The sequence below is a fragment of the Rhinoderma darwinii genome, chromosome 6 (assembly GCF_050947455.1).
Source record: "Rhinoderma darwinii isolate aRhiDar2 chromosome 6, aRhiDar2.hap1, whole genome shotgun sequence".
NCBI classification, from domain to species: domain Eukaryota; kingdom Metazoa; phylum Chordata; class Amphibia; order Anura; family Rhinodermatidae; genus Rhinoderma; species Rhinoderma darwinii.
Genome location: NC_134692.1, coordinates 142,863,133 through 142,876,371, shown reverse-complemented (window position 1 = coordinate 142,876,371; position 13,239 = coordinate 142,863,133). Strand labels below are relative to the sequence as shown.

At 43.0% G+C, this 13,239-nt stretch overlaps 1 protein-coding gene across 7 annotated transcripts in view; it reads left to right on the top strand.

Moving 5' to 3' along the window:
- Window positions 1–13,239, top strand: part of LOC142656004 (uncharacterized) — a 130,319-nt gene that overhangs the window by 96,278 nt on the left and 20,802 nt on the right. For all 7 annotated transcript variants that reach the window (XM_075830807.1, XM_075830805.1, XM_075830806.1 and 4 more), the window contains 4 exons: window positions 3,561–3,627; window positions 4,989–5,107; window positions 9,037–9,366; window positions 12,621–12,920. In XM_075830807.1, the coding sequence (XP_075686922.1) occupies window positions 3,561–3,627; window positions 4,989–5,107; window positions 9,037–9,366; window positions 12,621–12,920 (816 nt within the window). The remainder of the gene's footprint in view (window positions 1–3,560; window positions 3,628–4,988; window positions 5,108–9,036; window positions 9,367–12,620; window positions 12,921–13,239) is intronic.

The following is a 13,239-nucleotide window of genomic DNA, read 5'->3' as shown; positions in this document are numbered from 1 at the left end:
AAGTGGCGCTCTGAAAGCCTGCGCACATCCTCAGATTCGCAGGATTGTGCCGGTATAGTGGACTCAAAAAGGAGATGCTCAATGACCTTCTCCTGAAATTGAAGGAAAGTGAGCGTTCCTTGGGCTTTTTTGAAAATAACAAAACTGTTATAGGTAGCAACCTGGATGAGGTAGATTGCTACCTTTTTGTACCAGGCCTTATTTTTGCGCTTCACCAGGTAAGGCTGAAGCACCTGGTCGGAAAGGTCTACACCCCCCATAAATTTGTTGTAGTCTGTTACACAGACAGGTTTCTGCTTTGCAGTGGTAGCCCCCCTCTCCGTAATTGCCACAGTGGTGTCCGTGTGTACGGTGGACAGCATGTAGACATCCTTCTTGTCGGCCCACTTCACTGCAAGCAATTCCTGACTTGCAAGGGCCATGGATGTTCCCTTTCCCAAACGCCTGGACACCAACTGTTGTGGGAGTCCCACTCTGTTCTTCCGTACTGTCCCACAGGCCCCTGTATTTGCAGCATGGAGGGCTTTATAAAGGGCAACGCTGGTATAAAAATTGTCTGTATAGACGTGGTACCCCTTGTGCAGAAATGGCTCCATTAGGTTCCACACAATTTTGCCAGAGGTGCCAATAGTTTCTGGGCAGCCTGGGGTATAAATTTGGCAGTCCCTGCCTTCATAGATTTTGAAACCGCAGGTGTAACCCGTTGTGCTCTCGCAAACTTTGTACAATTTCACCCCATATCTGGCTCGTTTGGAAGGGATGAATTGACGAAAGGAAAGACGCCCTTTGAAGCTCATGAGCGATTCATCTACTGACAAATTTTTGTCAGGGGTGTACAACTTTAAAAATAAATCATTTAGAAGGGTGATTAATGGCCTTAATTTATTAAGCCGATCATAAGCTGGGTCACTTCTTGGGGGGACTTGGGAATTATCAGTAAAATGCATGAATCGCATTAGGGCCTCATAGCGGTTTCTGGACATCACTGCTGCAAATACAGGGGTAGCGTGGACAGCACTACAAGTCCAGTAGGACCGGACAGAGGGTTTTTTAACCAAACCCATATTGAGGGTAATGCCTAAAATTTTTTTTATTTCTGGGACACTTGTGGGGCTCCACATTCTGGAGTACATAGATGCAGGCTTTTGTAGAACAAACTGCCTAGCATACAGATTAGTCTGCTGGACTATCAAGTCTAGGACCGTATCACATATAAATAATTTTAAAAAATTATAGGGGGTAAAATTTTGGACGTCGACACTAATTCCTGGGGTCGCTTCAAATTGGGGTACTTGGGGGGAAAATGATAGTGCAGGATCCCACATCACGGGAGGGACTGCAACACTCGGCCCTGCACTTGACACCTCTACAGCGACTGACGTATCCACCACCATAGGACTATGGGGTTCAGCGGTGGAATTAGAATCGTCACTGTCACTGTCTGGAACAAATTCTGAAGCGGTGTCTGTTTCGCTTTCAGAAGTGTCGGAACATAGCAAGGCGTAGGCTTGCTCCGCGCTGTACATACGCTGAGACATATTTATAGATGTGTATGTATATATATATATATATATATATATATATATATATGCCCTATAAGTCCTAACCCTAAAGTAAACCTAAAATCCTAAAAACTACACAAATATTTTTTTTTTTTATATATATATTTTTTTTATATTTTTTTTATTTTTATATAACAGACGTAAAATTAATTCTAAACGGCCCTAAACACGAACGCTAAACTAGCCCTAACCCTAAAGTAACGCTAAACTAACGGTAAACTAGCACTAACGCTAAACTAGAACTAACGCTAAACTAGCACTAACGCTAAACTAGCACTAACGCTAAACTAGCGCTGACGCTAATCTAGCGCTGACGCTAATATAGATTTGATATATTATATATATATATATATATGTGTGTGTATAAGAACTATGATTTTTTATCACTTTCTTTCTTCACAGCACAGGACTTAGACTGATTTCTCTCTCCTCTCAGAACAACTACAATGGGAGGAGAGAGAAACACAGCCCATGTCCTGGCTGTGTTTTGAAAATAACTGTCAGTGATCTCTGTGATAGGTTTTATCACAGAGATCACCTGATCAGGGACCAGTCACAACGGTCCCTGATTGTTGCTGTGCCAGATGACGACACAGGTAAGTTATGCAAAGCGCACTCGGGCGCCATTTTGGGGGGGGGGATCGGACCGGGGGGGGGAATCGGACATGAAGGGGAATCGGACGGGGGGGGGATCGGACGTGGGAGGGGGGGGCGCACTATTTACCCGTTCTCTCTCCTCTCTAAGGAGTTATTCCATGAGAGGAGAGAGAAATGGCGATTATCCGCCGGTTTAGCGTGAACGCCGTGAAATAGCGATTCACGGCGATCACGTGACCAGAGACCACTCGTTATGGTCTCTGGTCGTTGCCCCGAACTCTCAGCTACCTCCGGTAGCTGAGAGAACGGAGCCCCGATCTTTTATTTCGGCGCTACTTTAGGCTAATGCGATCACGTTAAAAGGCGTCGCATTAGCCTAAAGCCCATTAGTGAGGAACGTAAAAAGGCGTACTGTTGGTCACTAAGGGGTTAACTAATAAAAACAATAATATTGCCTTGTTTCCCTGTCCTTCATAATTAGAATTTAAAAAAAAAACAAACTATACATAATAGGTATTGCCGTGTTCGGAACGGCCTGAACTATAAAAATGTCACATTATTTTTACCGCACAGTGAACACCGTAAAAAAAAATTTTATGACAGCGTTTCTTTTTTTGGTCATCTTGTCTCAAACAAGCACTTATGTGTATACATTTTTTACTTCCCCTTACCGATCCCTTGGTTGAACTTGATGGACATGTGTCTTTTTTCAACCGTACAAACTATGTAACTATGTAACATGGCGACACTAAAACATCTTTTTTGTAGAAAATAGTATTTTTATTGTGGGAAAGTAGTAAAACTTAAAAAAAACAATATCAATTTGGTGTCGCTGTAATCGTATCTTCCCACAGAATAAAGTTAACATGTTGTTTATACTGCACGGTGAACGCTGTAAAAAATAAACTAAACAATGCTAGAATTGCTGTTTTTTGGTTTCCTCATCTCCCAAAAAATGTAATAAATAGTGATAAAAAAAAATCTCATGTACCCCAAAATGGAACCAATAAAAATTACAGCTCGTGCCACAAAAACCAAGCCCTCACACAGCGCCATCATCCGAAAAATAAAACGTTATGACTCTCAAACGCAATGATGCACAATGACGGCCCAGACAATTTTTTTTAGGTCCAGTAGTTTTTCACTAAAAAATCCACATCAACATTTGCTGGACCCCAGAGGTGGACCCCGTAGATGCAGCGGAGATGAGGAAACTTTAGGGCCTTGTGCTGCTTATGGGACTAGTGAAGAAGTCAAAGATTAGGCAACACTGGAGCGCAAATATTTAGTATAATACCCAAAAAATCTGGCCTGTGGATTGGTTCAAAGCGTACCACATTTTTCATTTTACATTATAACATTACAGTTTCATTTCTACTAAATCATCTTATTCTATTCCAGGTGTAAAAAAGCAAAACATCATTGTAAAAGCTGCTGCAAACACTGCTGCAAATGCTGTCGGTAAATGGTAAGTTCTACTATTAGTCCTGATGGTTATTATATAGTAAATGACGATCATGTGATCAGTGTTAGTGTATGTTCACACGGCTTATTTATGGACGTAAATCGGGTGTTTTACGCCTCGATTTACGTCCGAAAATGCGGCTCGATAGCGTTGGCAAACATCTGCCCATTCATTAGAATGGGTCTTACGATGTTCTGTGCACACAGTCAATTTTTTTACGCCCTGCTGTCAAAAGGCGGGGCGTAAAAAAGACGCCCGCGTCAAAGAAGAGCCTGTCACTTCTTCAGACGTAAATGGAGCCGTTTTCCATGGAAAACCAGCTCCATTTAACGTCCGTAATGGACGCAGTAAAAAGCGCCTCAACATGCCATTACGGCTGAAATTACGGTGCTGTTTTCTCCTTTTCAGACGTTTTTTGAGGCGTTTTTCATAGTGTTCAATGGAAAAAACACCTCAAGAAGTGACATGCTACTTCTTTTTACGGAGCGTCTTTTTACACTCTGTTTTTTGACAGCGAAGCGTAAAATAAAGGCTCGTGGGAACAGAACATCGTAATTCCCATTGAAAGCAATGGGCAGATGTTTGTAGGCGTATTAGGGGTGTTTTTTTCAAGCGTAATTTAAGGCGTAAAATGCCTCCATTACGTCTGAAAAGAGGTCGTGTGCACGTACCCTTATAAGTCACAGCCGGGGAGGATACAGTCACTGAATGCTGATATCAGTCATTCTATAGTGTGGGGATTGTGTCTGACATTTCTGGGGGTCTATGGGGCGCTGGTTCCTCCAGTGCTGGAATTACTGGGGGTCTGGGATGACTGTGTAGATAACTTTATGCTGGATTTCCCTGGTCAGTGACTGCACATATTATCCACGTCACCTCCTTCTTTAGATTGTAAGCTCTTTGGGTCAGGTTTTTCTCTGCTTTTCTTTCATTGTGAGATGTTACTTTGTCCTGAAGCTGCGGTGGATCATGTTGGTGCCATTTATATGAACTTCATTTTTATTATTCCTATTACCACTATCACTACATCATGTACAGTCCATATCCAGCAAGTCTCAGGTGACTGTATGATTTCTGCTCAGGATTTCGCGGTATATACAGGGACCTTCTCTCATGACTTAGTGGATTATACAGTCCTCAGTCCTTAGTGATCTCCTGTGGTCAGACCCTGAGGAGTCACTTACCTCTGTACCCCTAGATTGTGCGGGTGCTACATGCGGCCCCTTAATAAGACAAAGCAGCGGATCCACAGACAGACGTCTCCTGTATACAGAACAGCCCGACATGACAAGAAACAACATCCTGATCTGTGTGACTTTAGAAATAAGGTGAAAAAGAGAAATAATCTGTGTTGTATTTTGTAGGTTTAAAGGAATATTCACGTCTGATAAGAAGATTATATTAGAAGACGAGGTCACTGAGGACACGGGAGCAGAACCTGGAGAAGAAACAGAAATCCTGACTCCTGAGGGAGACCATGGAAGTTAGTGTCATTCCTTCATTACTATATCATGGTTATATACAGAAAGTAATGAATGTCTGGTGGTCGCCTACCCCTCCTCCCGGCCCTGGTCAGTATTCTACAAGCTGTTACAGTGTATTGTGTTAGTAGTACATGCCCATCAGCTTCATCAACACATCACACTCATAATGAATGAACGTTATACTAAAATACATAACTGGACTCTGTAATAAAAAAAATATTTTACTCAAACTGCAGTGAATCTACTATGTCTGGCCTGTGTCCACATCTTAAAGTCACTCAACTGTTTAATAAGCTCCATACAATCCCTTACCACTAAGGCGGCCATATTTATTTTTGTCTTCAGGCGGTTCTCATCAGTAGTGACAAAAATGGAATAATAAATAAAAACAAAAAGGAAAAGACATAAGGAATATACAATATTAGTAGCCAGTATATGTGACATAAGTGTCTTATTTTGAGGGCCGGATTATTTGTACGCTGTGTTGTAATTCATGGATTGATGTTACATAATTAAATCCGTATACAACGTTTATTATAAAATATGTAACACAAACTGCAGCTGTCAAAGAAGTTTCTCTCTCAGCTCAAAATTCATCATCTCCAGAACCTACGGTGTTACTGTCTGAACATGATGATAAGGTGTAAGGCTCGTCTGGTTTCTCCTCCTTTTACACCCTATAACTGAGGGCACGCTCAATGGCATTCTGGTTCCGTAATAAAATATCAATTGCAGAATTTCCTTAGGCCAGAAGTTACCGGGCAATAAAACATCTTATAGACACACACTGATCACCTGGACCGTAAGATGGCAGAAATCTCCCCTGTCCATAATCATATTCAGTAGAAGGAGGCCGGGCCTTACTGAGAAAATCGAAAAGAAGAGATCTGCCGTATGTGAAGAATGGGTTAAGCCTGGGACTCCCCCTCTGAACTCTCAAGATGGAAAGTGAAAGTGCTGAACACAAATGTTTGGAGCTGAGATTCTCGGAAACGTTCATGTTCTCCGCCTTAGTCCAGTTATGTAGAGAGGAAAATGCAAAAATATCAGACATAAAATGGATGGAATAAGGACCTTCCTCTGCTTTCTGGTTCTGTGTCACTCAGGTCAGTATTATTCTACAGGGGACGTGCGCTGAATAAGGTGAACACGCTGCTATCGTGGAGTACGTTTTATAATCATTACTTGGTGGGGGAGAGGTGCTACATTTGAAGATTGTTTAGAACAGAGGCACCCAAACGGGGTGACGCGAGAACCGTCCAGGGGTCACGTGACACTCCGCTCATAAAGCAAAAAAAATAAATAATATATTTTTTTTGCTACAATCTCCGCCCCCGACACTTATTCCAACTATGCTTGTAGGAGACATGACGCGCGCATATCCAATAATAACAGACTGGACATGCTGGGAGTTGTAGTTCTCTCCTCTTATACCTCCTCCCTTGTAATGTCCTCTGATATCCCTTAATAACGGCCTGGACATGCTGGGAGTTGTAGTTCTCTCATTTTATACCTCCTTATTTATTTATTCCTTCCCCAGGACTAAGCACACTTTCTAACTGTGATTGTCACTTTACTAGAGCGGCTGATGGTCATTTTACAGGAGGGGCGAGGACTGAGGCTGAAGGTCTCTTTACTGGGGGGGGCTGATGGTCTCTTTACTGAGGGGCTGAAGGTCATTTTACTGTGAGTGGGGGGCTCATGGTCACTTTACTGGGGGGGCTGAGGCTGATGATCACTTTACTGTGAGTTGGGTCTGATGGTCACTTTACTGGGGGGGCTGATCATTTTACTGTGAGTTGGGGGCTGATGGTCACTTTACTGGGGGGTTTATGGCCTCTTTACTGTGAGTGGCAGGCTGATGGTCATTTTACTGTGAGTGGGGGGCTGATGGTGACTTTACTGGAGAGGGATTTTGGTCTCTTTACTGGGGGGGCTGAGGCTGATGGTCAGGCTGGTGGTCACTTTACTGGACGCAACTGATGGTTATTTTACTGTGAGTGGGGGTCTGATGGTCATTTTACTGTGAGTGGGGGTCTGATGGTCATTTTACTGTGAGTGGGGGTCTGATGGTCATTTTACTGTGAGTGGGGGGGGGGCGGGTGGTCATTTTACTATGAGTGGGGGGCAGATGGTCATTTTACTGTGAGTGGGGGCTGATGGTCATTTTACTGTGAGTGGGGGTCTGATGGTCATTTTACTGTGAGTGGGGGTCTGATGGTCATTTTACTGTGAGTGGGGGTCTGATGGTCATTTTACTGTGAGTGGGGGGGGGGGGCGGGTGGTCATTTTACTATGAGTGGGGGGCAGATGGTCATTTTACTGTGAGTGGGGGCTGATGGTCTTTGAGTGGTTTCCGCCTCTGACGTCCCATTGAAATTATTAGGAGGCAGAAAATACCTGCGGCGCTCATTTGTTGCTTTTTTGCCTGCGGTTTTTGCATTAGCTTCAATGGCTTAAAAAATATGTGGGCAAAAAACACAGTGAAAAAATAGGAGTCAAATAACACCGTCAATTCAAAATCTGCCTCAAAATTCTTATAGGAATCTTGAGAGAGATTTTTTTATTCTGCCTTACAAAAAAATGCAGTGTGAACATACCCTAAGAGTGTAGTGCTTGTTTTTAGCCGTTTTTTTCAATTTTTGGTAGGGGTGCCCTGACTAAATGTTTTTTTTCCAAGGGGTGCCTCGATCCTGAAAAGGTTGGGAAACTCTGGTTTAGAAGATGCTTGTACACATGGATAAGGGGGCAGCCAGAAGGTGGCAGGCAGGTGGTGTTCAGGCAAGCAAAAGGGGTGGGCAGCCAGGAAGGGGCTGGCAATCAGTAAAAGGTGTGCAGGCAGGAGGGGGGCAACCAGGAAAAGGCAGTCAGTAGGAGGTGTGCAGGCAGGAGGGGACAGACAGAAGGAGGTGTGCAGGCAGACGGGGACAGTCAGTAGGAGGTGGCAGGAAGGAGAAGGCAGCCAGGAGGGGTAGGCATTAACCCCTTAAATATTATAGATCACTAGGGATTTTGGCATGAACCCCTCTGCCACTTTAGTCCACCAGGGAAGCTGGCATTAACCTGCCCAATATCCTAGACCACCAGAAAGCTGGCATTCAATTCTAAATGCCTTAGATCACTTAGGATGTTCGCACTAACCCCTTCAATATCAGAGACTACCAGGGTTGCTACTATTAACCCCTTAACAACCCTAGACAACCAGAAATACTGCCATAGCTCCTTCACCACGGTGGACCACCAGGGAAGCAAAACATTGTCTTGACATTGTATGCAGCGTTCCAAATCAAAAGCGTAGACTAAAACTGCTGCTTAATAACTGAGCGCACTGCCAACGTACAATGCAACTGCCACGGGTCCCAGGATCCAACATCGCCAGCCAGCCCACTATGCACACAGGCTCATCTGGCATTTGACAGATCCTGCTTCCAAGATCAAAAGAAGGGCTGAGGACGTCTAACGTAATACATGTCAACACCGGGATGTCATGCACATGAACCGCCCTCTGACATCCATATGTGGAAAGCCCCTTTAATACAGCATGCTGAATAGATATGAAACACATTCATAAAAGCAAAGCAATGTTTGGCAGTCAGTCACTGTAAATTAATGCACTACATTAATTACATAATGTGTTTATTTCCTGTTGCTTGTAATGCGGCAACATATTCCGCAGCGCTGTATCCATCACTTACATTAGTCCCTGTTCCAAATGAGGTTCACAATTTAATTTCAAACACACTAAAGTCAATTTCATTAGAAGGCAATTATCTTATCATTAAATTCATGGCGTGTGGGAGGAAACCGGAGAACTCAGAAGAAACCCTCACAAGCATGGGGAGAACATACCAACTCCATTTACATGTTGCCCCTGGTTGGTTTCAAACTTAAGACCCCATATAATGACTATAAACCTTATTGTCCGCAGTGTCGTCACTTGAGCTGACTGGACCATCCGTACATACAGCCAGGCTGGGATCTGACGCTCTGGTTTCTTGCCCCTTCACAGTGGACAAACCTCCTGTAGATCCCAAACATCTTATAATATTTTGGCACTTTCGAGATAAGGAAATCCTCAGCTATAATAACACTGTGAGGACAACATCTCCTAGATATTCCCTGAACACAGACGCATTAATAACCGGGAGTGCTAATCTGACTGTTTCTAATATACAAATACCTGATGGTGGAACGTACAAGTGTTCAGTGATCTACAGCTCAGAGAGGAAGGACAAGGAGATCCGGTTGGACATTGGTGGTAAGTCAATCATTTTCCATTACAATAAATGGACAGCAACAACCACCAGAACCACCACATAAATTATTAAATTACATACAATGAGGGTCAGTAAAAAGTTCAGTAAATAGTTCTTACGGCACGATCTTAAAGAGGCTCTGTCACCAGATTATCAAATCCCTATCTCCTATTGAATGTGATCGGCGCTGCAATGTAGATAACAGCAAAGTTTTTTTGTTTTTTTTAAAACGATCATTTTTGCCCAAGTTACGAGCAATTTTATATTTATGCAAATGAGCTTTTCAATGGACAACTGGGCGTGTTTTCTCGTTTTACCAACTGGTCATGTATTGTGTTTTTACCAACTGGGCGTTGTGAATAGAAGTGTATGACACTGACAAATCAGCATCATACACTTCTCATCGTTGCCACCCAGCTTCTTTCACTGCAGACACACAGTGTGACGTCACCCACGGGTCCTTCAACCTTGGCGTCGGACAGAGAAGATACATGGGCTCCAGCCATCCGAGAAGGTAATATGCTCGTCTCTAGGGAATTTGCTATGCTTACCTGACACGGTGATGCTGCTGCAGATTCAACTGTACTCTGACGCCTGGAGCTGATGTGTCTTCTCTCTTCCGACGTCAAGGTTGAAGGACCTGTGGGTGACCTCATCGTTCCCACCCAGCTTCTTTCACTGCAGACACACAGCGTGACGTCACCCACAGGTCCTTCAACCTTGGCGTCGGAGGAGAAAAGACACATCAGCTCCAGGCGTCAGAGTACAGTTGAATCTGCAGCAGCATCACCGTGTCAGGTAAGCATAGCAAACGCCCTAGAGACGAGCATATTAACCTTTTGGACGCCTGGAGCCGATGTATCTTCTTTGTCCGACGACAAGGTTGAAGGACCTGTGGGTGACGTCACGCTGTGTGTCTGCAGTGAAAGAAGCTGGGTGGGAACGCTGATTTGTCAGCGTCATACACTTCTATTCACAACGCCCAGTTGGTAAAAACACAATACACGCCCAGTTGGTAAAACGAGAAAACACGCCCAGTTGTCCATTGAAAAGCTCATTTGCATAAATATAAAATTGCTAATAACTTGGGCAAAAATGATCGTTTTTCAAAAAAACAAAACTTTGCTGTTATCTAGATTGCAGCGCCGATCACCTTCAATAGGAGATAGGGATTTGATAATCTGGTGACAGAGCCTCTTTAACAGGATACAGGCGATGCTCTGCCTTATTAATGATATTCTTGTGCTAATATCACTAGAAAGACCATGAGTTCATAAAAGGTGTTTAAAGCGCACCTGTAATGAAAAATACTTCACATTACTTTTAGATCCATGTGCAGAACCTTTGTGAAGCTGTTTCCTTCAAAACTTTGTGCTGCAAGCTTATCCCTACTCCTAATTCATTAACCGGAAGTTGTTTTCATTGTCTGTCATGTTACAGATACAGTGGAGCTGCAGCCCGGTCACCGGACACTGTTTCTACTGTCCTGCCAGATCACATTACAATTGTCACTCGTTACTCACCTCTCCCCTGTTAGTACACTCCTATGGTCACACCACTTTCATACAGCAGAGATTGCTTGCTTGAATCCGCGGATGAATAGGCTGCTGTAATTACAGGCCTTTATTAGCTAGCAAGTTCTCTCTGCAGATACACAAACCGCTTGTAATTTACGATATTCAAATTATTTTATCGATCTCTCACTCTCTCTAAGCAGGGAGGAAGTAAAGGGCTTCAACCTTCTTCCTTAGGCTATGTCCACATCTTTTTTCTGTTTTTCTGCTCTGTCATAGGAGCAGAACAACAAGAAAAACAGAAGCGTCTGATCCATCGCATGATAGAAACCAACAGCGCCCGATTCAACCCATTGACTTTAATGGGTACTGGATTGCGTCATGGTTTTTGTTATTTTTTCTGGGCAAAATATCGCTGCATGCTGTGCTATTTTGTCAAGCAAAAATCACAATCTGCATTGAAGGCTCCTAACGGAGCTACTGAGGCAGATGTGAACAAAGCCTTATATTGAAATAAATGGTGTGTACAGCCTTCAAGTAAATAAAGGTAATAAATTCCATAAAGCAAATTCTAGATTAGAAACTTGAATTTAAACACTGAGATACATGTCTCATGAGGTTTACTGAATAACTTGAGGTACTCTAAGGTGTATGTTCATCATTGGTAACCATTTACAGTTTATTATTTATTTCTCGTTGCTTATACAGCGCCAACATATTTCAGAGCACTGTACAGAGATTGTCACCATTCACATCAGTCCCTAATGGTGGTCACACTGTATCTCAAATCTACACACACACACACACACACACACACACACACACAAGCACGAGGAGATCATACAAACTATATGGTGATGTTGCCCATGAATTCAGGACCCCAGTGCTGCAAGGAAACATTGCTAATCAATTCCTAAATGAATAATTAAGGCCCTTTTACACTGAGAACGCACGTTCCCAATATTTGCCCTGTGTAAACAGAGCAGCGATCAGCAGATGAACGAGTAAACGCTTATTCATCTGCTGATCGTATAGTTTTAAATGTAGAAATTATTATCGTTGTCGGCAGCACATTTCAGGGAGACGCGCTGCCGACATGATGATAATGTATGGGGACAAGCGATTGTAGTAACGAGCGCTCGTCCCCATACATAGCACCTTGTGAAAGAAGAAAATGAGCGCCAATCAACGAGCTGTCTCATTGATCAGCACTCGTTTACATGGCCCAGGCCGGGCCGTGTAATACCACCCTTAATCTACATAACAAATTGAGTTATATTGGAATAGTTGTCAACAGGCGATACAAGCAGATAAATTCAACATAAAATGATGTAAATCTGGACTGTGCTGCATAGTGAAATTTCCATAGCTACAATAAAGAATTTTTAAGATTTTGCTGTTGACCTCAGTGGTCTCTCTGGAAAAGTCCTAAATCATTTCCATGAAAAGCAAAGAGAAATCGCTGCTGTATTTGTGCTTTATACAATTTTCATAAATGTTGAGATATTCCGAATTTTCACATTTATGTTGCACTCCCAGCTACTGTTTCTGTATCTCCCATAGACTATAATGGAAAGTCACCACAACTTCTTCAGTACTCTACTCCCCGATATACACGATTGGTCATATAGATTTTTCTTTTCCCAGTTAGGGTACACAAGTACAGATAAAATGACAGTCTACTTGTAGAATTTTACTTAGCTCTTTTCTTGTTGATGATCTTTCATTCTTCTGTTTTTTAGCTCCTCCACAGGTGACAATCACAGGTAAAACAGTTGTGATGAATAAGGAGAGTGTTCTGCGCTGCTCCATCACTAGATTCTACCCTGTGGACATTGATATTAGATGGTTCAGGGGCAGAGAGATGCTGAGTAATGTTACTGTGGAGACTCCCCGGAGAAATCCAGACAGAACCTACAATGTAAACAGCACAGTGACCATAACAGTGACTGAGGAGGACAGACAAAAGACCTTCTCATGTAGAATCCGACATGAATTTCTGCAGGCACCTCTCCAGGAAGACTTTCGTCTGGTGTCTGAAGGTAAACGTATTATTAACCCTTTATGCCACTGACCTCACTGGTTATCGTCCGTCTCCTGGCCAAGCAGCTCTGTTATAGTTACATTATCCGGGCTGTTACCTTGTAAAGGTTTATTCACACATACCGATTTTGTAGCATTTTCTTCTGTGATTTTTGCTACATCACAGCAAAAATATTCAATAAAATACAACAGTTTCACAGAAGCATTATTTGGCATATTGGCACGTTCTGATACATGGGGGATCAACAGGCAGGACCTCTGCTGACCCTTAGAATGAAGAGGCCAGGTTACTAGTTAACGCTGTGACCCCTTCACAGT